The sequence below is a fragment of the Oncorhynchus mykiss genome, chromosome 24 (assembly GCF_013265735.2).
Source record: "Oncorhynchus mykiss isolate Arlee chromosome 24, USDA_OmykA_1.1, whole genome shotgun sequence".
NCBI lineage: Eukaryota > Metazoa > Chordata > Actinopteri > Salmoniformes > Salmonidae > Oncorhynchus > Oncorhynchus mykiss.
This window is the reverse complement of record NC_048588.1, coordinates 27,478,591-27,505,981: the sequence shown is the minus strand read 5'-3', so window position 1 is coordinate 27,505,981 and position 27,391 is coordinate 27,478,591. Positions and strand designations below refer to the sequence as shown.

Genomic DNA, 27,391 nt, shown 5'->3' with positions numbered 1-27,391 from the left:
CACAAACCTACACATGCATACGTGCTAAACCTTACACAAACCCACACTGTCATACTAATACACACAAACATGCAAACACTCTCAGTTACACACACGAACCCACACTTTCTCCTACTTTCACAAACGAACCCACACTTTCTCACACAAACCCACACTCTCATACTAATACACACAGACACATTCTTGCCTTGTCTCTAGGGCCAAAGGAAGGCCTCTCAACACTGCGGCCTGTTGGCCTGGTTCTGGGCCTGGTGTTGTTGTTGGACCAGTGGACTGGGTTAGCAGGGCTAATATCAATCATTCAGCCAGCCAGTACAGGGGGAGACAACCAGTGGACGGGGTTAGGTATGGGTGACAGGCCCAGCCTAGCTCTAACTCTACCCCAGACTCCCCCACTCTGAGTCGGGGTAGAGATGGCCAGACTGAGGGTGTGGAGGTATGTTAGGGGATATGGTTGAATTAAGGGGAAGAACTTTTTATTTAACACACATCAACTCACACATATGGTGACGTAGATGCAGGGAGTCAGGAAGCACGTGCAGTTAGTGAGTTTAATGATGTAAAACATAGAATACAAAACAAGAAAAGCGTCTAAACATGGAAACATAAACACTATTGCCTGGTGGGTGATAACAACGGAGTACTATATAAAGGGGAAGTAATCAGAGAGGTGATGAAGTCCAGGTGTGCCTAATGAGGCGCAGGTGTACGTAAGGGTGGGTTGCCAAGACCGGTGGTTAGTAGACCGGCGATGTCGAGTGCCGGAGAGGGGGTGCTGGAGTGGACGTTACACATATAGGGCACACAAACACAAACACACCAACACACCCACACCAACACACCCACACCAACACACACACAAACACACACACACCAACACACACACACACACCAACACACCCACACCAACACACACACACCAACACACACACACCAACACACCCACACCAACACAACCACACCAACACACAAACACAAACACTCAAACACACCAACACACCCACACCAACACACAAACACAAACACACAAACACACACCAACACAGACACACACCAATACACACACACCAACACACACACACACCAACACACACACACCAACACACACACACACACCAACACACCCACACCAACACACTAACACAGACACACAAACACACACCAACACAGACACACACCAATACACACACACCAACACACACACACACCAACACACAAACACAAACACACTAACACACACACCAACACAGACACACACCAATACACCCACACCAACACACACACACACCAACACACAAACACAAACACACACACACCAACACAGACACACACCAACACAGACACACACCAATACACCCACACCAACACACACACACACACACACACACACACCAACACACAAACACAAACACACACACACACCAACACAGACACACACCAACACACAAACACAAACACACACACACCAACACAGACACACACCAACACAGACACACACCAATACACCCACACCAACACACACACACACACACACACACACACCAACACACAAACACAAACACACACACACACCAACACAGACACACACCAATACACCCACACCAACACACACACACACCAACACACATGCACACGCTCATACACAAACTGTCATACACACACATACACCCCTGTACACACACAGAAGGAAGCATGACATGCAAGGTGTCCATATCTAGCAGAGCTTCAACCACAGACGATTCTCATGTCAGCCCACACTCCCCTGACGAAGGCCCTGTTTTAATTCCATTCTCCAAGCCGCTGAAAGTGGAGGAATTAAGAACGGGTGTTTGAGCAGGGATATGCCCAGATGTTAGGCCGATAAGAATCTTATTGTTGTCACTGTTCCAGGTCTGAGCCTTGTTGAACAGAAAAGCAGAGCCAGACTCTCAGTGGTATTACTAGTCTTGTGTGTCTCAGTCAATCTATATTCCTTTCTTTCACCGTCAGTTTCAAACCACTCGATGATGGATGGTCAGTGTGTCGCGAGGCGCCTTCTATTTCACTCTATCCTTCTATTTTTGTTTGAACTTCTTTCAGTTCTCCTCAGAGTGAAATAGTGGGTTGGAATAAGTGACATGTTTGTATTGAATCTCTCTCAGCCCAGCTCTCTCTGTCGTCACTTTTCTACCTCGATCATCTTCTTGTATAGTGTCTACGCGCCTCGAGTCAATCAGATCCAGCATTAACCCGCGTTGGCTGTCGTCTGCATAGCAGATGTTTTGGCGGTGTCGAAGGTGGAATTGTGGCATAAGCTGATATATCGGTAGAGCGGCTGCTCATGTGTGTCACAAACCACTCCCTTCCTTACTATTCCTAACTCGTTACAAGTTCAAAACAACAATAGAAAGTGCCAACCCACTATCGTGAAATAGACACAAATGACTTATGCGAAATTCGTGACAGATGCATGAAAAATGTTTTAGTGCATTTCAAGTGCATTTCAATCACAGATGAAGGCAGTAGGTTACGTTGCCCATTCCAGCAGTCTGTGACCAAAAACATCCTCTTCGGCCTCTTTGAGTGGAATGTTACTCATATTTTTCATAATTTCATCATTAATTAAGATTATTTAAAAAACATTTTGAGTGCCTGTCACAAATTTCCAATAGTTAATTTGTTTTTATTTGGTGATAATTTGTGAAAATGCGTTGAAAGTGTAGGGTCAATCGATGGTAGAAAGAATCTAACCATAACTTTCTCTCTGAACCCACCCTCTCTCATGCTGTTATCAGGGGTATTTCTGCACTGTTTTCTCTGTGATAACAAGGTTCCGTTCTAACTAATTGAGCCTCAGGAGATAGTTCAGGGGAATTGGAGGAGAGGGAGGAGTGGAGGAGAGGCTGGAGTGACTTGATTAACCTGTGGATGGCCTGCAGGGATCTCACCCAAATGCACCCTGAACCTACAAATACGCACACACACACACACACACATACACACAAACGTACACAAACACACACAATCCCGAAATCATTAAAAATCATCCCACCACCACCATCCCACCCATACCTCCCCCCCACCTTCCAGTTATGTGCTGAAGAGGCAGGCCAATGTGCTGGACAGACAGACAGACAGACAGCAGTGTTAGGGGAAAGTGTTTTGTTGTGGAGATTACCACAGGGGTCAGAGGTCAGGATATCAGGTGGGGCCAGCTCTGCGGCAGAGGGATAAGGGGCTGAGTGGTCGAGTGGCTGACCACCATCATCTGGGACTAGACTAACGGCCGACCAGCTGGCTGAATAGACCCACGGGCCTGGAGGTAAGATTAATCTGGTCCCGGACACAGTGATAAACCTCCACCAGCATACACACAAGCAATCACTGGGGATAATAGCACTGGAGGTAGTGTCCATTTTTTAGACACAAAGCAGGTGTGCTTGATTTGATTTGATTTGAAGGACAACTTATTCACCACTTTTGTGTTTGGTCACTTGTGGTCACTCTGTGTGAAGCCATTGGGCAGCAAGACTTAATGAGTATCCAGTGTTGTGTTTCCCTTGTCGAGGTCTATGGTTGCTTTGTTATAGGCATATGTCCATGGCTGTTATTGCCAAGTGGAGTCCATCTTGGATCAACTGCAGCCAGGATTATATAAGCAGTGAATTGTGGGTCTATGTTATCCTAATTCTCCCTCCAGCTCTCAGACAGATGTGGACGATGACATGTTTAAAAACTGACATGTTTTACGAGGTGACGAACACAGAATACGTAAACACAAGTTTTGTTGCATCTCCCATTCCCCTCCCCGACCCTCTACTCCTGACCCACTACTCCTCCGACCCCTCCCTTCACCCCTCCCTTCCAGAAGTTGGCTGCAGGCCTGTCAGTCCCCAATTAAAGGAGTTGAAAGTGAGTGTCATAATAAAAGAATGCAGCAAGATTAGTGGAGTTTTCAGGAGGAGAGGAGGAGGGGATGGGAGGGAGGAGAGGAAGGAAAGGAGGAGGGGAGGGAAGAGAGGAGAGGAGGAGAGGGAGGGAGGGAGGGAGAGGAGGAGGGGAGGGAGGCAGGGAGAGGAGGAGGGGAGGGGATGGAGAGGAGGGAGGGAGGGAGGGAGGGAGGGAGGGAGGGAGGGAGGGAGGGAGGGAGGGAGGGAGGGAGGGAGGGAGGGAGGGAGGGCGGGAGCAACCTCCCATTTAGAGGGGACATATTCAGAAGTTATTGGATGGAAAAAAACATACACAAGAAAATGTTTAATAGTTTAGATTTCTTATATATCTGTTTTTTGTTCCTTTTATTTTCATGGGTCTCTTTCTCTTTCTCTCAAGGAGAAAGGGAGCTTCATGCTAGTGAAATATCTCATCCTTCCATCTTCACTGGGTTTATTTTGCTGAAGTTCCAGTTTCAGTAGCTTTGTCATTCCGTTTCAGAGTTCTATATTTCCTTGCTTGTTTAGTTCCTAGGTCCTCCATCGTCTTCCGTTCATTTTCCAATATGACTGTGGCGAGTCCTGGAAAACTGTGCCTCTGGACCGGGTTGCTGCTAGAGGAGGAGGAACTCCCATAAGTGCTTTTTCATGTTGTTGGATCTTAGTCTGTGATAGTTACTGTCTCCTGTGTCTGTCAAACGAATGCAACACAAAGACAAACGTTAAACTCCGAACTAAATACCGAACTAAATTAACACAAGCTCTGTCTTTCTGTCACGTTTCATTGGTTGTTTTTCTGTTTCTCAACAAGACTGTTCTCTGTTGTCCATCAGAGGTAAAAGCTTGGCGAGTCTCCACAAGGTCAGCAGCACTGTCCTGGAAGCCTCTTGATCAATAAACTCTGATGTCTGGAGGGGAGGGTTTCTACTCAGCACTTTTCCCACCAGAACTTTCAAATCTAACAGGGTTAGACTCTGCTTAGCTTTGATATTTCACCTTCTTCATAATATCACTATTTCACCCTTCTTCATAATATCACTATTTCACCCTTATTCATATTAGCACTATTTCACCCGTATTCATATTGGCACTATTTCACCCATATTCATATTAGCACTATTTCACCCTTCTTCATAATATCGCTATTTCACCCTTCTTCATAATAGCACTATTTCACCCTTCTTCATATTAGCACTATTTCACCCTTCTTCATTTTAGCACTATTTCACCCTTCTTCATAATAGCACTATTTCACCCTTATTCATATTAGCACTATTTCACCCGTATTCATATTAGCACGTTTCACCCGTATTCATATTAGCACTATTTCACCCTTCTTCATATTAGCACTATTTCACCCTTCTTCATAATAGCACTATTTCACCCGTATTCATATTAGCACTATTTCACCCTTCTTCATAATAGCACTATTTCACCCGTGTTCATATTAGCACTTTTCACCCGTATTCATATTAGCACTATTTCACCCTTCTTCATATTAGCACTATTTCACCCTTTTTCATAATAGCACTATTTCACCCTTCTTCATAATAGCACTATTTCACCCTTCTTCATATTAGCACTATTTCACCCTTCTTCATATTAGCACTATTTCGCCCGTATTCATATTAGCACTATTTCACCCTTCTTCATAATAGCACTATTTCACCCGTGTTCATATTAGCACTTTTCACCCGTATTCATATTAGCACTATTTCACCCTTCTTCATATTAGCACTATTTCACCCTTTTTCATAATAGCACTATTTCACCCTTCTTCATAATAGCACTATTTCACCCTTCTTCATATTAGCACTATTTCACCCTTCTTCATATTAGCACTATTTCGCCCGTATTCATATTAGCACTATTTCACCTGTATTCATATTAGCACTATTTCACCCTTCTTCATATTAGCACTATTTCACCCTTCTTCATATTAGCATTATTTCACCCTTCTTCATATTAGCACTATTTCACCCTTTTTCATAATAGCACTATTTCACCCTTTTTCATAATAGCACTATTTCACCCTTCTTCATAATAGCACTATTTCACCCTTCTTCATATTAGCACTATTTCACCCTTCTTCATATTAGCACTATTTCGCCTGTATTCATATTAGCACTATTTCACCTGTATTCATATTAGCACTATTTCACCCTTCTTCATATTAGCACTATTTCACCCTTCTTCATAATAGCACTATTTCACCCTTCTTCATAATAGCACTATTTCACCCTTCTTCATAATAGCACTATTTCACCCTTCTTCATAATAGCACTATTTCACCCTTCTTCATATTAGCACTATTTCACCCTTCTTCATAATAGCACTATTTCACCCTTCTTCATAATAGCACTATTTCACCCTTCTTCATAATAGCACTATTTCACCCTTCTTCATAATAGCACTATTTCACCCTTCTTCATAATAGCACTATTTCACCCTTCTTCATAATAGCACTATTTCACCCTTCTTCATAATAGCACTGTTTAATAGAGTGCTTTGTGAAACAGAAAAACACTTCCCTCTCCTGTTGGTTCAGAGATTAGAGTTGAAGCGTTTGGATTATGGATTATGACATTGTGGGGACCTAAATGAAGGACCTCCTCTAGACTCTAGAGTCCCTACACAGCAGATGTGGTTCATGGCGATGTCAATGTGAAGAGGTGGTGTACTATTGTGTACTATTGTCCATGCTGGCAAAGTCTGTCTTTCAAATTGAGTAACATCACAAAAGGTTCCAATCTAACCCTTGGCTCTGACAGTAAGGGGTTGGAGGATCAAGCCAGTTTGAGAAGCTAGCACTTCATCTGAACGTTGGAAAAGCGGGGTTGGTAGGGCTGGGAACGTTGAATCTCAAGCCTACTTTCAGTCTGTGTTTGAATGACAACATAAGTGGGTCCAAGTGATTTCAATATGAAGTTACTGCGTCTGAAACGTGAATTTCAGACCATTTCCACAAACAAAATAGTCAAACATCTGAACAAGATGTTATAGAAAAATGCCAGAAAACCTTTAATTTCTTGTCATGAAAATAAATATGGTATAATATTTCACATTATGCTACATTGCTCCACATTAATGCCAGATATATTATAACAATGGTGTAAACATTGGCATGTCTTATTCTGCCATCTGTAATTTAGCTTCTCCCTAATGAAAGTAATAATTAACACAATCCATCAGACTGTTCTTGGACCTCATTGGGAAGAACTACTGAGGTGAAACCATGTTATTGAGAGGACCACTGGGCTGTGGATGTCATTTGCTGGTAGTAGTGGTGAGGAGAGAGAGACCGCATCCCAAAACATTGGTCAATACCTCAGCTTTCAAGATGACTTTGACATACCCAGCTTATTTAGAAGACTAGAGACCTAGCTTTAGAGACCTAGACCATTAGACTAGAGACCTAGCTTTAGAGACCTAGACCATTAGACTAGAGACCTAGCTTTAGAGACCTAGACCATTAGACTAGAGACCTAGCTTTAGAGACCTAGACTATTAGACTAGAGACCTATTATTTCCAAATGACCTATACCTCTCTTTCTGCCTCTATCTTTTCACTTTCTCTGTGCAGCTCTTTCTCATTTCTGTCTCGTTTTCTCTTCCATCTCCTCCATCTTCTCCGTCTTCTCCATCTTCTCCGTCTTCTCCGTCTCTTGCACTGTCAAACCTCTGCTTCTCTTTGTCTCTATTCCTATTTGTCTCAAATCAAATCAAATGTTATTTGTCCAAAGCTCCGAATACAACGGGTGGGTGGTGTAGTCTTTACCGTGGAACTCTTGCTAACTAGCTCTTCCCAATGATGCAGAGTTCAAAATGGATAATACAAATGGGAACAGGAACAGTTTGACTATGAAGGTTGTGTATTTCTGACTTGCTTTTCAAAATGAGCGATGGTCTGAAGTTGAACATTAAAATAGGAACGTTTTGTGGAATTTGATCTTGTTAAACTTCGATCCAATAATGTGAAATGTTCTGTTGTCTTCTTTCAAAGACCCACCACATGACCCTGCAAGTACACACACACACACACACACCACACGTTTTCCCTTCAAAGCCGATAAGCATCTCCTTCTGCAATCGTTCATCCCTAGCTAACATATGCATGCCTTGTTACAGGCCTTCCTCGGGAAACGTGTAAAACACAATTTGGCAGAGAATACAGTACTTCTGAGGCCATTTTTTGAATGGGAGCTGTTCTCCCTCTTTCTCTCCCCATCAAAGCCTCGGACAATAAGTGTTTTATCGCCCCTGGAAATGAGCGCAGGAAACAGATGTTGCTCTGATTAAGCACACCGACCGTGCCAAAAATCTCTCCGACGCCTTGTGGCCCGAGACACAACCTGCAGCTCACAGTCAGATAGATGTATCTGTACTCTTGTGCCGCAGAGGGATCTCACTGCCAACTCACTGGGGAGTGTGTGTGTGTGTGTGTGTGTGTGTGTGTGTTTTTATTGTTATAATAAGCAGGAAACAAAGCCAGTTTGATGGTTTCTACTTTAATAAGAATGCACCACATGGCAACCCTTCATTTTACAAACTAGATATAAAAGACCATAAATAATGACATAAGTTACATGTACCTAAAATCCTTGACAAAATAAAACAAATGACCAAAAATCTAATCAAAATGTTACAACAACAAAAAGAAGATTAAAAGAATGTTAGGTGGCTGGATCATATGGTATCAGAAGGCATACAATGACAAACCTTGATGTGTGTTTTCTTAGGTTCTTTCATCATTAACTCAATGTAAAAGTACTATACAGTACATTCTGTTTTCCTTTCCTCACACTTCTTGCATATTTCCACATGACAGGTCGTTGACGGATTAAAACCCTACTTCAGCAAAGAGAAGATCATTGAGCTGGGCTGGTATGGAGGACGGAGGAATCTGTAGTATGTCAACCATCGCATATGATCAGAAAAACATTCGGATAGTAACGATTGTATAATTTGTATATATTTTTAAGTCCTTTGAATGTAACCTGACTGTCATTTGGTGAATATTTGAAACATCTAAATGAAACGAGATCAATGATATTCCCTTCTTATCACCCTTTTCAGCATCAAGTCCTTGTTGACTACATGCATCCCCTGCTCAAAATCCAGAAAGATTTTTCTTCAGCTCGGGGAGTCCAATCTGCTTTCTAATGAGAGAGCCCATTGCCGCTGACTGTCCTTCTGTGTTTCTGTCAGTACAGGAGGCTATTGTCTATGTATTCCACTGGATCCCACTACTAAAGCCATTGCAGTTAAGGGTGTGTTGAAAACATCAAAACTCGTTAAATGCTGCTGCTGAAGAGGATTGACAGAGCAGGAGTAGTGGCACACTTTACATTGTTTTTGTCGACACAAAGCAGGTCATGAAATTCCAAAAACAAATCCGTAAACCCCTCCACTGTAGCATAAAAACAAACTATTGATATTATTTTGAAGACATCATAGACACTCATACAGACACAAACACACATTCACTCACTCACACACACACTCACTCACTCACTCACTCACACACTCACACACTCATTCACTCACTCAAGCACACACACATACACACTCAACACACTACCACATGCTCACTTTACATGCAAACCAAAAACACAAAGGAAAATAAACTTAGAAATTCATAAAACAAGTACATCGTCTGCTGGAGCAGGGTCTAGTTTATATTACATTATTTAAATGTTTTTTAAGCGTTGCTGAATCATTCATATTGTATTCGTAAGCTGTTGATGGTGGTCATGGATCGCTAGTCTGTTTGTCCTTTCTGAAAAATGGAGCGACGCCGAACAGCGAACGTGACAGTCATGGAGAGATGGAGTTGGAGGAGACTCCAAGGAGAAGAGGAGGAATTCTGGTCATGGAGAGAGGGAGGAATCCTGTTGATGAAAGGCGGTGGCAGCTGGAGGAGAGCGAGAGAGAAGCGGGTGGGGGGGACAGAGAGAGAGAGAGAAAGAGAGACAGGGAGAGAGACAGGGAGAGAGACAGGGAGAGAGAGAGAGAGAGAGATTGCGGTGAGAGATCACGTCAGCCATGGTTGGTTTTGAAAGTGTTCAGTTTGAATGCCAGTTTCTGCCTGGCATAGAACTACTCAAATATCCTTGTGATGCCCAACAACACATACCAGTTAAAGCATATGGAAAGTTCTAGTCATTCAATGCTTAACAAGAACATCAGCCTTCACCAACCGATACAATAACATCACTGCATTATTGGTTGGCAAAAGCCAACAATGGAAAACATTTCCTTCATCATGGGAACCGATCCTGAGTCATGCCGCTATGATAGTATTTAAAACCAGGTCTGCAGCCTATTTAAAATCGTTCAAATATTTTAATCATTTGGTTTAGCCTGCCTTGAGTGACAGACGGGCAGGGTTTGCAGTTTTGCTACTCTTCTATTGGTTCCATTGCACCAGGAAAGTGCAATCAAGCCCAGGAAAAGTATTCAAAATTACTTCAAATACTATTTGAACCCAGGTGTGAGCGGCTGTGGTGTGCTGTCTGCTGACTCAGTCAGTGATTAATCGTCCTCATTCACACGCCAGGCGGTTTAGAGCAGTGACTGATCTGAGAACAGGGCTTATTGATCTACTCTACGGCCTCAGGTGCCGGGCTGCTGGTTTATTAACACACCACTCAAACAGCTCAGCACTCAATGAGCTCACCACTGCAGAGAGTTACACAGTATGTACACACTGCAGAGAGAGATAGTTACACAGTACTACAGTATGTACACACTGCAGAGAGAGAGAGAGTTACACAGTACTACAGTATGTACACACTGCAGAGAGAGATAGTTACACAGTACTACAGTATGTACACACTGCAGAGAGAGAGAGAGTTACACAGTACTACAGTATGTACACACTGCAGAGAGAGATAGTTACACAGTACTACAGTATGTACACACTGCAGAGAAAGAGAGTTACACAGTACTACAGTATGTACACACTGCAGAGAGAGAGAGTTACACAGTACTACAGTATGTACACACTGCAGAGAGTTACACAGTATGTACACACTGCAGAGAGAGAGAGTTACACAGTACTACAGTATGTACACACTGCAGAGAGAGAGAGTTACACAGTACTACAGTATGTACACACTGCAGAGAGTTACACAGTATGTACACACTGCAGAGAGAGATAGTTACACAGTACTACAGTATGTACACACTGCAGAGAGAGAGAGTTACACAGTACTACAGTATGTACACACTGCAGAGAGTTACACAGTATGTACACACTGCAGAGGGAGAGAGTTACACAGTACTACAGTATGTACACACTGCAGAGAGAGAGAGTTACACAGTACTACAGTATGTACACACTGCAGAGAGTTACACAGTATGTACACACTGCAGAGAGAGAGAGTTACACAGTACTACAGTATGTACACACTGCAGAGAGAGAGAGTTACACAGTACTACAGTATGTACACACTGCAGAGAGTTACACAGTATGTACACACTGCAGAGAGAGATAGTTACACAGTACTACAGTATGTACACACTGCAGAGAGTTACACAGTATGTACACACTGCAGAGAGTTACACAGTATGTACACACTGCAGAGAGAGAGAGTTAGACAGTACTGCAGTATGTACACACTGCAGAGAGAGAGAGTTACACAGTACTACAGTATGTACACACTGCAGAGAGAGAGTTACACAGTACTACAGTATGTACACACTGCAGAGAGTTACACAGTATGTACACACTGCAGAGAGAGAGAGTTACACAGTATGTACACACTGCAGAGAGAGAGAGAGTTAGATAGTACTACAGTATGTACACACTGCAGAGAGAGAGAGTTAGATAGTACTACAGTATGTACACACTGCAGAGAGAGAGATAGTTAGATAGTACTACAGTATGTACATACTGCAGAGAGAGAGAGAGTTAGATAGTACTACAGTATGTACACACTGCAGAGAGAGAGAGAGTTAGATAGTACTACAGTATGTACACACTGCAGAGAGAGAGATAGTTACACAGTACTACAGTATGTACATACTGCAGAGAGAGAGAGAGAGTTAGATAGTACTACAGTATGTACACACTGCAGAGAGAGAGAGAGTTAGATAGTACTACAGTATGTACACACTGCAGAGAGAGAGAGTTAGATAGTACTACAGTATGTACACACTGCAGAGAGAGAGAGTTACACAGTACTACAGTATGTACACACTGCAGAGAGAGAGAGAGTTAGATAGTACTACAGTATGTATACACTGCAGAGAGAGAGAGTTAGACAGTGCTACAGTATATATACACTGCAGAGAGAGAGAGAGTTACACAGTACTACAGTATGTATACACTGCAGAGAGAGAGAGTTGCACAGTACTACAGTATGTATACACTGCAGAGAGAGAGAGTTAGACAGTACTACAGTATGTATACAATGCAGAGAGAGAGAGTTAGACAGTACTACAGTATGTATACACTGCAGAGAGAGAGTTACACAGTACTACAGTATGTACACACTGCAGAGAGAGAGAGTTAGACAGTACCACAGTATGTACACACTGCAGAGAGAGAGTGTGACAGTACTACAGTATGTATACACTGCAGAGAGAGAGTTTGACAGTACTACAGTATGTACACACAGCAGAGAGAGAGTTAGACAGTACTACAGTATGTATACACTGCAGAGAGAGAGAGTTTGACAGTACTACAGCATGTATACACTGCAGAGAGAGAGAGTTAGACAGTACTACAGTATGTATACACTGCAGAGAGAGAGTTTGACAGTACTACAGTATGTACACACTGCAGAGAGAGAGAGCGAGTTAGACAGTACTACAGTATGTACACACTGCAGAGAGAGAGTTTGACAGTACTACAGTATGTATACACTGCAGAGAGAAAGAGAGAGTTAGACAGTACTACAGTATGTATACACTGCAGAGAGAGAGAGATAGTTAGACAGTACTACAGTATGTATACACTGCAGAGAGAGAGTTAGACAGTACTACAGTATGTACACACTGCAGAGAGAGAGAGAGAGAGTTAGACAGTACTACAGTATGTATACACTGCAGAGAGAGAGTTAGACAGTACTACAGTATGTACACACTGCAGAGAGAGAGAGTTAGACAGTACCACAGTATGTACACACTGCAGAGAGAGAGTTTGACAGTACTACAGTATGTATACACTGCAGAGAGAGAGTTTGACAGTACTACAGTATGTACACACTGCAGAGAGAGAGAGAGAGTTAGACAGTACTACAGTATGTATACACTGCAGAGAGAGAGATAGTTAGACAGTACTACAGTATGTATACACTGCAGAGAGAGAGAGAGAGAGTTAGACAGTACTACAGTATGTACACACTGCAGAGAGAGAGAGAGAGAGTTAAACAGTACTACAGTATGTATACACTGCAGAGAGAGAGTTAGACAGTACTACAGTATGTACACACTGCAGAGAGCGAGTTACACAGTACTACAGTATGTACACACTGCAGAGAGAGAGAGAGAGTTAGACAGTACTACAGCATGTACACACTGCAGAGGGTTAGAAAGTGTAATGGCCAACAGTACTGCAGTATATACAGTGCATTCTGAAAGTATTTGACTCTTTCCACATTTACACACAAAACCCCAAAACAAAGCAAAAACTTTTGCTAATTAAATTGTTTTTTTTATATCACATTTACATAAGTATTCAGACCTTTTAATCAGTACTTTGCTGAAGTACTTTTGGCAGCGATTACAGCCTCGGGTCTTATTGGGTATGACGCTACAAGCTTGGCAGTTTCTCCCATTCTTCTCTGCAGATCCTCTCAAACTCTGTCAAGTTGGATGGGGAGCGTTTCTATACAGCTATTTTCAGGTCTCTCCAGAGATGTTCGTTTGGGTTCTGGCTGGGCCACTCAAGGACATTCAGAGACTTGTCCCGAAGCCACTCCTGCGTTGTCTTGGCTGTGTGCTGAGTCTTGTTGTCCTGTTGGAAGGTGAACCTTCACCCAGTTCTGAGGTCCTGAGCGCACTGGAGCACGCTTTCCATCAAGGATCTCTCTGTACTTTCCCTCCATCCTGACTAGTCTCCTAGTTCCTGCCTCTGAAAAACATCCCCACAGTATGATGCTGCCACCACCATGCTTCACCGTAAGGATGGTGCCAGGTTTCCTCCAGACGTGACGCTTGGCATTCAGGCAAAATAGTTCCATCCTGGTGTCATCAGACCAGAAAATGTTGTTTCTCACGGTCTGAGAGTCCTTTAAGTGCCATTTGGCAAACTCCAAGCGGGCTTTTATGTGCCTTTTACTGACGAGTGGTTTCCGTCTGGCCACTATCATAGATGCCTGATTGGTGGAGTGCTACAGAGATGGTTGTCCTTCTGGAAGGTTCTCCCATCTCCACAGAGGATCTCTTGGTCACCTCCCTAACCAATGCTGCAGAAGTGTTTTGGTAGCCTTCCCCAGATCTGTGCCTAGACACAATCTTGTCTCGGAGCTCTACGGACAATTCCTTCGACCTCATGGCTTGGTTATTGCTTTGACATGCACTGTCAACTGTGGGACCTTATATAGACAGGTGTGTGCCTTTCCAAATCATGTCTAATCAATTGAATTTAACACAGGTGGACTCCAATCATGTTGTAGAACATCTCAAGGATGATGAATGGAAACAGGATGCACCTGAGCTCAGTTTCATGTCTCATAGCAAAGGGTCTGAATACTGAAAAAGTGATCTGTTCTTTATTTATTTGCTTTGTCATTATGGGGTATTGTATGTAGATTGATGAGGACATTTTTGTATTTTTTCTCATTTAGAAAAAGACTGCAACGTAACAAAATGTGGAAAAAGTCAAGGGGTCTGAATGCTTTCCAAATGCACCATACATAAAGATCCAGGTCAGACCTGAATCATTTCACATACTATAGTGTTTTATAGTTAATGGTTTTTTGTTTGTTGTGTTAATGCCAACAAAGATATGTCAAATCAATTCAAATCAAATGAAATGTTATTTGTCACAATCTTCAGAAACAACAGGTGTAGACTAACAGTGAAATGCTCACTTATGGGCCCTTTCAACAATGCAGAGAGATAAAAAATATAAATTATTGTTAAAATAACAACACAAGGAGTAAATACACAATGAGTACCGATAACATGACTAAAATAACTAAGGGATAGGTAGTTTATAGATCCTTACCATTGTGATTGATGATTGAATAATGTCCAGCATGTATTCTCTTGTTCATTTTGATGTCGTTGTCATTGTTGTTTTGTTACATATCCATCTCTCCGCAGTAGTGCACAGTCGTGTCCAAATAAATCCCATACTCCTTTGCTCTCAGTTCCACATTCAGGAAACAAATACACAGTAAGAATCCAACTGGTCCAAACAGCTGTCCGTCAAATTACATAGAGCAATAATCAGACCCAGGGGTGCGGGCTGTAATCCAAAAGGGGTGATGAAAGATGTTTGAGGAGGGATGAGATGGTGGTTTGGGAGGACAAGGGGTAGGAATGCACCTCTTTAGATCAAAGACATTCTGAGAAAATGTCCAGAGGGCAACAAAACAGCCCAATCTTGGACAAAACAAGACCAGAACAGAGCAAAAACACAGAACCCCCTTCCCCTCCCTCCTCCATCCCTCCCTCAACCTCTCAGATTCAGAACATCAGTGTTAATCTCGAGGTTGGAACTCTCCATTTTGTCTGTTGGTATTCAAACGTAAAGAAAAGACAATCGAGGATATGGCAGCGAGTCACAGAGAACAAGTCATACACACAGGACAGAACACAGTTACGATACAAAAATCTGCTCTGTGGGTATTCCAGAAAGAAATTTCCAGAAATATTACTCTTGCCTAGAGGAGCGATCCCCTCTGAATTCCTTCCAGACCATTGAAGGCACTCCAGTTGGCCTCTCGGAAAAGCTTCCCATCCATCCCGTTCTCAGTGCCACTCGGACAGAAAAATATCCCGTTCTCAATAGGGCAAGGTCTAATATCTGATAAAAAGTGCATATTTCCCACTTTTCTTCTTCTTTTAAATCCAATTTAAAGTGCATGGAAGAGGTAAACAATTTGATTGTTCATTTGTCTTTTGATATTTAATTTGTATTATCCGTTAGAAATGAAGTTGTTTCCTTCTCGTTGATCAGACCGGAACCATTCTGCCTTGCATCTGTTGCATTTGGGAGAGCATTCCCTGGACGCTGGTCAGGATCTTATTCTGGTGTGCAGCTGAGGAGATTCCAATTCGGCCCATGTCCCTGTTTTAACAAGAGTAGGAAAGAAAACATTAGGAACCAAGACACACTATGACAGCTTCCTGATTCATATGACAGATTTAACATCCTCTCTAGGTGTCAACCCAGCCTAATATAAATCAGTAAAAAAGTCAGACAGGTCTCTCCTGGATGCATAAATGCTGAGTAAACCAAGTATAACTCACTCCTGTGTCATATGAACCACAGCCTCTGGGGTGGTGTATCCTGCTGCGGTGAAGTTGTCGCTGTATCTCTCCATGCCGATGGCCTGCAGCCAGTCCTCCACAGAGCCCAGGGCCGAGGCCACCTCCGGGCTGACCGGCTCCAGGAGGGTGGTGCTGGGTCTAGGGACGGAGAGGGGTGGAGAGTCAGTCTACATCTAGACAACTTGCACTATATTAAAGCAACGGTACCTACAACTTTCAGTTGTCTAACCCACCTAAATCTTTAGTGAGTTTTCTTTTGACCCAGCAAATAAATAAATAGTTATTTTTTTTATAAGTACAATCTTTACCCATTAACCAAAATGAATAAGCCTCAACCCACTAAATGTGTGTCAAGCTTCCTAAGACAACATTTTGAGATACTATTGTCATACAACTTGGCAGTGAGAAACTGATGAATTAGAATGGCACTGCTCTTGATTCTTAAATCACCTGTCACTCAGACATAACTACAACACTAGAACAACTAATTAAATCAGGACCAGAGGAGGAGAGAGAGACACGGTGCCGTCTGGCCTTATGGTTAGTGAGGTTTTTCATCATCTGACGTTAGCCTATCACAGGGGTCAGGCACATGTGAACTACAGTCAACCCTGAGACTTTGAAAAAGGAACTGTAATTCTTCAGCTTCTCTTCTTTCTTTCTGTCTCTTTCCCCCTCTCTCTCTCACACACACACACACCTTTTTTTTCTGATGGAATCAGCAGGTTAGACAAACTAAGCGCTAGCATGTGTCCCATCTCTATTTGTCCTCCAAGACAGAAGCCAAGTGAAACACAGTTCCTCCCGGGTGTCACCGACACGGTTAGTTAATCGTTATTTAAAGAGAAAACATTAACAACACACACTGTGGCTTTAACCTCCCACTGCTTCTCCTCTAGGATGCAGATATTCATCATGACTCGGTCTTTCTTTCAAGCACTCACCAACACCTTTTCCATCCCTTCATCCCTCCTTCCTTAGCTTCACAACGATATCTGCCATCAAATATTTACCCAGGGCCGGTGCGACCGAGGTGAGGGACTGAGCACACTCACTACGGTCCCGCTCCACTGCACCCCTCCTCCATAATTTAACAGGTGTTGGCTGAAAGGCTTGGGCTGCTGGGTTCAATCGCCACTTTGGTCTGGCTGGGGGGCTGGGGACTGTTGGGGGGGGGGGGGCTCTGGGGTAGTACACAAGCCCCTTACTTCGTTGCGAAATTCGTTGTGAAATACTGTGGTGCTTTGGGCATCTTTCTCCATCTCTACCACCCTGAGGCATGGATTGAGATGTTACTAGGGTCCCCAAGACCTCACCCTTGGTCCTAACCCCTCCTGTAAAATCTGTTCATGGGATTCAGTTCCACTAATTATTCCTCTAGGACTCTCTCTCCCATTCTCCCCCTCTTTCACCCTCTCTCTCTCTCTCCCTCTATCCCTGGGTTAAAGAAGAACATTTCCTCCCTCCATGACTAGCTCTGGGTCTGTAAAAATACGCAGTTCCACCTAGGAGTAACGACTCCTACTTAAAGGGGGCTTTTTATAACATACTGCTAGATACCATTGTAATTCTCAACTCTATTAGAACACATACCTTATTTTACAAGGTGTACCATTCAGTTAATGTTGTATGGAAGTACAGTACTGATTACACACATTACAATAATAGTGAATAAATAGTGAATAAACTAAGAAATCTCTGTCTCACCGTGTGGTCTCTCCTCCAGTCCTCTTCAGGCTGTTGGGGTTCCGGATCAGTTTGTCCAGCATGTTGACGATCTGGCCAAACTTGGGCCTGTCGCCCCTCTCCCTCTGCCAGCAGTCCAGCATCAGCTGGTGCAGTGCCACGGGGCAGTCCATGGGCGGGGGAAGCCTGTACCCCTCATCTATGGCCTTGATCACCTTTGGGGAGAGAGGGCAGAGGTTAGAGGTTAGGGTTGATGGTAGACTGTGAGATAGATTACTCAGCCATCCTAATTACACTATAACGATGATATTATTATAATGGAATAATAGGAAGTAATCATGAAAACTGCACAGCTGTAATTACACAGATAATATTTCTATAATGACATAACATCCTTATTATTTGACGTTTTAAACCTGAATATGTTCTTACTGTAGACTTACATCCTGATTACTCATGTCCCAATATGGGCGCTCCCCATATGACATCACTTCCCACATTACTATGCCGTAGCTCCACACGTCGCTGGCCGAGGTGAACTTCCTGTAGGCAATGGCTTCTGGGGCTGTCCAGCGAATGGGGATCTTCCCTCCCTGTGATTGACAGGTAACAGACTGTTAGTATCGCTCACACTGTACCAAATACATAGGTACATACAAGCATGAAAACGCTGAAATGTATTAACACTACAGCCACACACAAGCTTGTGCACACACACACACACTCTCTTACCCTGGTGGTGTATGCAGCCTCGGGGTCGTCCTCCAGGACTCGTGACATGCCGAAGTCAGACACCTTACACACCAGGTTGCTGTTGACCAGGATGTTGCGTGCGGCCAGGTCTCTGTGGACATAGCTCATATCAGAAAGGTACTTCATGCCCGACGCGATGCCACGCAAGATGCCCACCAGCTGGATCACTGTGAAACGCCCGTCATTCTTCTAAAGAAGCAAACAAACAAATCAATGCATGTTAGGTCATGTTTGTATGCAGTGGCAGGATGGGATGATGCTAATCTGTATGACGTTGCTTGGCTGACATTCATTAAGAGGCTAACGGCTGTAATAGTCATACCTAGAGTTCTGAACATTTGAAAGCAGACACATACCACACAGAGTTGAGTACACAGACTGCATTGCATGACTTACCCTCAGAAATGCATCCAGCGAACCATTCTCCATGTACTCTGTGATAATCATCACTGGTTTACCTGAAGAAAAGGAGGGAGGGAGGGAGGGAGGGAGGGAGGGAGGGAGGGAGGGAGGGAAGAAAATGAAAGGCAGATGATTATGGAGGTAAACGATGCACATCACTGCCCAAAGCAGCAGGAGAGCAGTGCTTCTCAGGGGTGTGTGTGCGTGTGGTGTGTGTGTGGTGTGTAGTGTGTGGTGTGTTGGGAGGGGGTACACAATTCGTCTCAGTACCGTAGTGATTAAATTAGTTCAGTGTAACAGTGTGTCCTCACATCTCCTCCTTACTCAGAGAGAGGGATCTCTACTGTAACATAACACCACCACACACAGACACACACACACACACACACACGCACGCACACACACACACACACACACACACACACACACACACACACACACACACACACACACCAAGTACACTAACAAGCAAACACGCAAGAAATGTGCACATAATGTTACAGCGCCTCCAGAAAGTTTTTACAGCCTAGACTGTTTCCACATGTTGTTGTGTTACAGCCTAGACTGTTTCCACATGTTGTTTTGTTACAGCCCTAGACTGTTTCCACATGTTGTTGTGTTACAGCCTAGACTGTTTCCACATGTTGTTGTGTTACAGCCTAGACTGTTTCCACATGTTGTTGTGTTACAGCCTAGACTGTTTCCACATGTTGTTGTGTTACAGCCCTAGACTGTTTCCACATGTTGTTGTGTTACAGCCTAGACTGTTTCCACATGTTGTTTTGTTACAGCCCTAGACTGTTTCCACATGTTGTTGTGTTACAGCCTAGACTGTTTCCACACGTTGTTGTGTTACAGCCTAGACTGTTTCCACATGTTGTTGTGTTACAGCCCTAGACTGTTTCCACATGTTGTTGTGTTACAGCCTAGACTGTTTCCACATGTTGTTGTGTTACAGCCCTAGACTGTTTCCACATGTTGTTGTGTTACAGCCTAGACTGTTTCCACATGTTGTTGTGTTACAGCACTAGACTGTTTCCACACGTTGTTGTGTTACAGCCCTAGACTGTTTCCACATGTTGTTGTGTTACAGCCCTAGACTGTTTCCACATGTTGTTGTGTTACAGCCTAGACTGTTTCCACATGTTGTTGTGTTACAGCACTAGACTGTTTCCACATGTTGTTGTGTTACAGCCTAGACTGTTTCCACATGTTGTTGTGTTACAGCCCTAGACTGTTTCCACATGTTGTTGTGTTACAGCCCTAGACTATTTCCACATGTTGTTGTGTTACAGCCCTAGACTGTTTCCACACGTTGTTGTGTTACAGCCTAGACTGTTTCCACATGTTGCTGTGTTACAGCCTAGACTGTTTCCACACGTTGTTGTGTTACAGCCTAGACTGTTTCCACATGTTGTTGTGTTACAGCCCTAGACTGTTTCCACATGTTGTTGTGTTACAGCCCTAGACTGTTTTCACATGTTGTTGTGTTACAGCCCTAGACTGTTTTCACATGTTGTTGTGTTACAGCCCTAGACTGTTTCCACATGTTGTTGTGTTACAGCCCTAGACTGTTTCCACATGTTGTTGTGTTACAGCCTAGACTGTTTCCACATGTTGTTTTGTTACAGCCCTAGACTGTTTCCACATGTTGTTGTGTTACAGCCTAGACTGTTTCCACACGTTGTTGTGTTACAGCCTAGACTGTTTCCACATGTTGTTGTGTTACAGCCCTAGACTGTTTCCACATGTTGTTGTGTTACAGCCTAGACTGTTTCCACATGTTGTTGTGTTACAGCCCTAGACTGTTTCCACATGTTGTTGTGTTACAGCCTAGACTGTTTCCACATGTTGTTGTGTTACAGCACTAGACTGTTTCCACACGTTGTTGTGTTACAGCCTAGACTGTTTCCACATGTTGTTGTGTTACAGCCCTAGACTGTTTCCACATGTTGTTGTGTTACAGCCTAGACTGTTTCCACATGTTGTTGTGTTACAGCACTAGACTGTTTCCACACGTTGTTGTGTTACAGCCTAGACTGTTTCCACATGTTGTTGTGTTACAGCCCTAGACTGTTTCCACATGTTGTTGTGTTACAGCCCTAGACTATTTACACATGTTGTTGTGTTACAGCCCTAGACTGTTTCCACACGTTGTTGTGTTACAGCCTAGACTGTTTCCACATGTTGTTGTGTTACAGCCTAGACTGTTTCCACACGTTGTTGTGTTACAGCCTAGACTGTTTCCACATGTTGTTGTGTTACAGCCCTAGACTGTTTCCACATGTTGTTGTGTTACAGCCCTAGACTGTTTTCACACGTTGTTGTGTTACAGCCCTAGACTGTTTTCACATGTTGTTGTGTTACAGCCCTAGACTGTTTCCACATGTTGTTGTGTTACAACCTGAATTTAAAATGGATTCAATGTAGACTTTTTTGTCACTGTGCTACACACAATACACCATCATGTCGAAGTGGAATTCCTATTTTTTATTGTTATGTTAACTAATTAATTTAAAATTAAAACCTGAAATGTCTTGATTCAATCAGTATTCAACTTCTTTATTATGGCAAGCCTAAAGAAGTTCAGGGGTAAAAATGTGATTAACAAGTCACATAATAAGTTGCATGGACTCACTCTGTGTGTAACATGATTTTTGAATGACTACATCATCTTTGTACCCCACACATACAATTATCTGTAAGGTCCATCATTCGAGCAGTGAATTTCCAACACAGATTCAACCACAAAGTCCAGGGAGGTTAATACCTCGCAAAGGTGGGCACCTATTGGTAGATGTGTAAAATGTTTTATAAAAAGTAGACATTGAATATCCCTTTAGGCATGGTGAAGTTATGAATTACACTTTGGATCGTGTATCAATACACCCAGTCATTACAAAGTTACAGGCGTCATTCCTAACTAAGATGCCAGAGAGGAAGAAACCATAAGGTCAATCAATGGTGACTTTAAAACAGTTATAGGGTTTAATGGCTGTTAATGGTAGTTACTTGACAATACTAACCTAATTGACAGATTGAAATGAAGGGGGCCTGTACAGAATAAAAACATGCGTCCTGTTTGCAACAAGTCACTAAAGTAACACTGCAACAAGGCACTAAAGTAATACTGCAACAAGATACTAAAGTAACACTGCAACAAGGCACTAAAGTAATACTGAAACAAGGCACTATAGTAACACTGAAACAAGGCACTAAAGTAATACTGCAACAAGGCACTAAAGTAATACTGCAACAAGGCACTAAAGTAACACTGCAACAAGGCACTAAAGTAATACTGAAACAAGGCACTATAGTAACACTGAAACAAGGCACTAAAGTAATACTGCAACAAGGCACTAAAGTAACACTGCAACAAGGCACTAAAGTAATACTGCAACAAGGCACTAAAGTAATACTGCAACAAGGCACTAAAGTAATACTGAAACAAGGCACTAAAGTAATACTGCAACAAGGCACTAAAGTAATACTGAAACAAGGTACTAAAGTAATACTGAAACAAGGCACTAAAGTAACACTGCAACAAGGCACTAAAGTAATACTGCAACAAGGCACTAAAGTAACACTGCAACAAGGCACTAAAGTAACACTGCAACAAGGCACTAAAGTAACACTGCAACAAGGCACTATAGTAATACTGCAACAAGGCACTATAGTAATACTGCAACAAGGAACTCAAGTAATACTGCAACAAGGCACTAAAGTAACACTGCAATAAGGCACTAAAGTAACACTGCAACAAGGCCCTATAGTAACACTGCAACAAGGCACTATAGTAATACTGCAACAATGCCCTATAGTAATACTGCAACAAGGCACTAAAGTAACACTGCAACAAGGCACTATAGTAACACTGCAACAAGGCACTATAGTAATACTGCAACAAGGCACTAAAGTAATACTGCAACAAGGCACTAAAGTAACACTGCAACAAGGCACTATAGTAACACTGCAACAAGGCACCATAGTAATACTGCAACAAGGCCCTATAGTAATACTGCAACAAGGCACTATAGTAATACTGCAACAAGGCACTAAAGTAATACTGCAACAAGGCACTAAAGTAACACTGCAACAAGGCACTATAGTAACACTGCAACAAGGCACCATAGTAATACTGCAACAAGGCCCTATAGTAATACTGCAACAAGGCAATATAGTAATACTGCAACAAGGCACTATAGTAATACTGCAACAAGGCACTAAAGTAACACTGCAACAAGGCACTATAGTAACACTGCAACAAGGCACCATAGTAATACTGCAACAAGGCCCTATAGTAATACTGCAACAAGGCACTATAGTAATACTGCAACAATGCACTAAAGTAATACTGCAACAAGGCACTAAAGTAACACTGCAACAAGGCACTATAGTAACACTGCAACAAGGCACCATAGTAATACTGCAACAAGGCCCTATAGTAATACTGCAACAAGGCCCTATAGTAATACTGCAACAAGGCACTATAGTAATACTGCAACAAGGCCCTATAGTAATACTGCAACAAGGCAATATAGTAATACTGCAACAAGGCACTATAGTAATACTGCAACAAGGCACTAAAGTAATACTGCAACAAGGCACTAAAGTAACACTGCAACAAGGCACTATAGTAACACTGCAACAAGGCACCATAGTAATACTGCAACAAGGCCCTATAGTAATACTGCAACAAGGCAATATAGTAATACTGCAACAAGGCACTATAGTAATACTGCAACAAGGCACTAAAGTAACACTGCAACAAGGCACTATAGTAATACTGCAACAAGGCACTATAGTAATACTGCAACAAGGCACTATAGTAACACTGCAACAAGGCACTAAAGTAATACTGAAAAAACTGTGGCAAAGCATTTACATTTTTGTCCTGAATACAAAGTGTTTGGGGCAAATCCAATACAACACATTACCGAGTACCACTCTCCATATTTTCAAGCATAGTGGTGGCTGGGTCATGCTATGGTTATACATGTAATTGTTGAGGACTGGAGAGGTTTTAAGGATTAAAAAAGAAACAGAATGGATCAAAGCACAGGCAAAATCCTAGAGGAAACCTGAATCGGTCGGATTTCCACCAGACACTAGGAGATGAATTCACCTTTCAGCAGGACAATAGCCTAAATCACAGGCCAAATCTACACTGGAGTTGCGTACCAAGAAAACAGTGAATGTTCCTGAGTGGTTGAGTTACAGTGTTGACTTAAATCTGCTTGAAAATCTATGGTAAGACCTGAAAATGGTTGTGCAGCAATGATCAACAATCAATATGACAGAGTTTGAAGAATTTAGAAAAGAATAATGGGCAGATGCTGCACAATCCAGGTGTGGAAAGCTCTTAGAGACTTACCCAGAAAGACTCACAACTGTAATCTCTGCCAAAGGTGATTCTACAAATAATTGACTCAGGGGTGTGAGGGGTCTAAAGCTGAAGTTCTCCAACTCTGCGTTGGACTGGTCCGATTGTCAAGAGGCTGTCAGCCACGGCTCTGTGCGACGTGTGATTGACGCTCCATGACTTACAGGACTTCAGCAGCACCCCAAAGAGGATGTGGAGTTCAACTTGAGAGGGGAGCCCCTTTGTCAACCATCTTTGCCCTGTTTTGTTGTCCCCTGCTGCCCCCGGGCTGCCACTGATTGACAACTCGCCAAACAAGTCCGAGAAGCGTCTGACCTACGACCCTCAGCTCGCCCCTTCTCAGCCCTGCCCTCTTCCTCCCAGCCTATTTGCATGCTAATGTCTTGTTTACTGAATACGTCCTGCCGCCTTTGGTAATGAACTCTGGGCAGGGGCCCCGCCAATAAGCCGATTATCACCTGTCCAAGAAAATGTCTAGGGATGGTAGAGGACAACGTATAAGAGAATGTTTGGATAACAATGAGGTAACGTTAGGAGAACGTTATTATAGAGAGCTGAGGCTGGTGGGAGAACACAAAGAGGCCAGCCACTAACACTCACTGGAGCGTTCTTTCTTTCCTTCTTTTTTTAATAAAAGGGTTCTTTCTAATTTAGCAGCGCTTACATTATGTAAATGTGGGAATTTAAATGCGTCACTTCCTAAAGGAAAGCTGGGAAGGAACAAAGTGTTAACAACTCACGATGGACAGTTTTTAATGATATCAGAGTGACGCTGAGAAAAAAATCAATAAATGGCCAAGATGACAGGCTATACTGCCTCAGCTCTGAGTCTCTGATGTTAGCCTATTTATGTATTTAGTGCATATTTAGACTTCATCAATAATTAATAAGACTTAATTGGCCTCTTGGACAGGCAGTGCTGCCGTACTGAGGCGAGATAGAAGTCCCTTTTAACTAGATTGGAATAGGGAGGGAATTCAAATAATGGATTCTTAATAGATTCCACCGACACACTCAAGTGTGAAGGACTAATTGCTGAGAAACGGCGTCAAGCTTTTTGTCATGACAAAGACGGGAGGAAGGGGAGAGGGAAGGAGATGGATATTGGATGCAGTCCTCCTCGCTTAAACTTTCTCTCTTTTTAAGTCTGTTTCTGTTTCCAGTCTGGTATCTCAATTACCCATTCTCTTCATCTTCTCTGTGTCTGTTTGTCTTTCAGCCTCCCCTATGCTTTCTCAATCGTTCTACCCATGGTCACGACAAGATTGGGTTGGGTTGGGGGTGTGAATTTTTTGTGTCTGCTGATGCGTATTTTGCGTCACTCTGCTCATACAGGAGTTGTAAAGAGCTAGTAATGATTTTAGTCATTATTTTTTAGTCATTATTTTTTGGGGGTGATTTATCAGGGGGTGCTGCAACACCCTCAGCAACCCTACTTCCCACAGCTATGGTTCTAACCCCCACTATACCCCTCTCCTGCGCTCTCCTCTCTCCTAATCTTACACCCTCTCACATATGTTATCCTCCTCTATATCTCATTCTCTCTTCTGCTCATCTCCTAGTTCTATCCTTCATTTATCTCTGATTCCCTTCTTTCCTCCCTATCCCTGCCTCTCTCTTTCTCCCACCCCCCCTCTCTTCTCAATTAAATGAAATTCTGTCTCTCCGTTGAGAGGTCTGATGTGTGATAAGTGATCAGGCCTGTAGTGAGTATGGTTGTGTCATGTCAGGCTGTGCAGACTGAATGGCTGACTGGGATTGGTCTTATCTCCTAGAGAGGAGGACAGATGAGGCAGTATGTCCATCTAACCAGCCAACAGCCAAGATAACTGGGACTCTGAGGTAACACTCACACACACATGTACCTAATCAAAGGTGAACAGACACACATTCATAGTAAAAGGCAATAAATAAAACGCTAAACCAGTATGTCATCAATACAAACTCTCACGTTCAAACACACATGCACACAATGCACTACGAGTTGAACACACAACTAGTTTCCCAAACGTACACCCCCCTCCCCCAACACACACTCTAAACAACAGCGTCTGGTGTGGTGGCAGTACAGGGTCTGTCCTGCAGATAGGATATCACTCTCTAACCCCAAACACATTTACAGCTGACACTATGATTAATGGGCTAGCTACAGCGCAGGACACATTAACCCTGTAGCCGACCTGGACTAGACCTGTTCCATCTGGACTCCAACCACCTGGGGATTCCCAGGATGGGCTCTGTGTCCGGACCCACACCACTCCTCACCCCTATCCAAGGCCCTCTGGGTAACCAGGATTGGATGTGAATGACCCCCCCCCCCCCCCCTTGCTATCTCCAAACTCACCCACAACCACAGATTTAAGTCTTTATCTGAGCTTGTCCCATTCAGGATTATTTAATCACCTCATAGGTTATGTTTTCCATAGGTGAAATATAGAGTATATGATTGGTTCTCTATATTATAAGCTCCACAATACTTTGATTTACTCATGTATTTACATTTACTCACATGCATTTAAATTGTGCATTTTAAATCATTTGAAATTATTGTAATTTAGCTAAATACTCTCCAATCAGGAGCCTACTTACACTTGGTGACCACTCCCTCCAGGTGAATTATGTTCGGATGGTCAAATTGGCCCATGATGCTGGCCTCAGAAAGGAAGTCCCGCCTCTGCTTGTCTGTGTATCCCGCCTTCAGGGTCTTAATGGCGACACAGATCTCCCTCTTTCCTGGCATCTTCAAACGACCACTGCACACCTCCCCAAACTCACCTGGAAGACACACATACACAATCCTTATTATAAA

General features: G+C 43.0%; 1 protein-coding gene across 3 annotated transcripts in view; it reads right to left on the bottom strand.

The window, feature by feature from the left end:
- Nucleotides 1-8,396: 8,396 nt before the first annotated feature.
- LOC110503383 (ephrin type-A receptor 4) overlaps nt 8,397-27,391 on the bottom strand; it is a 78,404-nt gene continuing 59,409 nt past the window's right edge. For 2 of the 3 annotated variants that reach the window (XM_036961267.1, XM_036961266.1), the window contains exons 11-18: nt 27,172-27,357; nt 19,194-19,255; nt 18,777-18,986; nt 18,488-18,637; nt 18,066-18,259; nt 16,338-16,496; nt 15,088-16,155; nt 8,397-9,822 (exon numbers count right to left, since the gene is read on the bottom strand). In XM_036961267.1, the coding sequence (XP_036817162.1) occupies nt 16,041-16,155; nt 16,338-16,496; nt 18,066-18,259; nt 18,488-18,637; nt 18,777-18,986; nt 19,194-19,255; nt 27,172-27,357 (1,076 nt within the window). In that variant the 3' untranslated portion in view covers nt 8,397-9,822; nt 15,088-16,040. The remainder of the gene's footprint in view (nt 9,823-15,087; nt 16,156-16,337; nt 16,497-18,065; nt 18,260-18,487; nt 18,638-18,776; nt 18,987-19,193; nt 19,256-27,171; nt 27,358-27,391) is intronic. The other variant, XM_036961268.1, reaches the window with a different exon arrangement.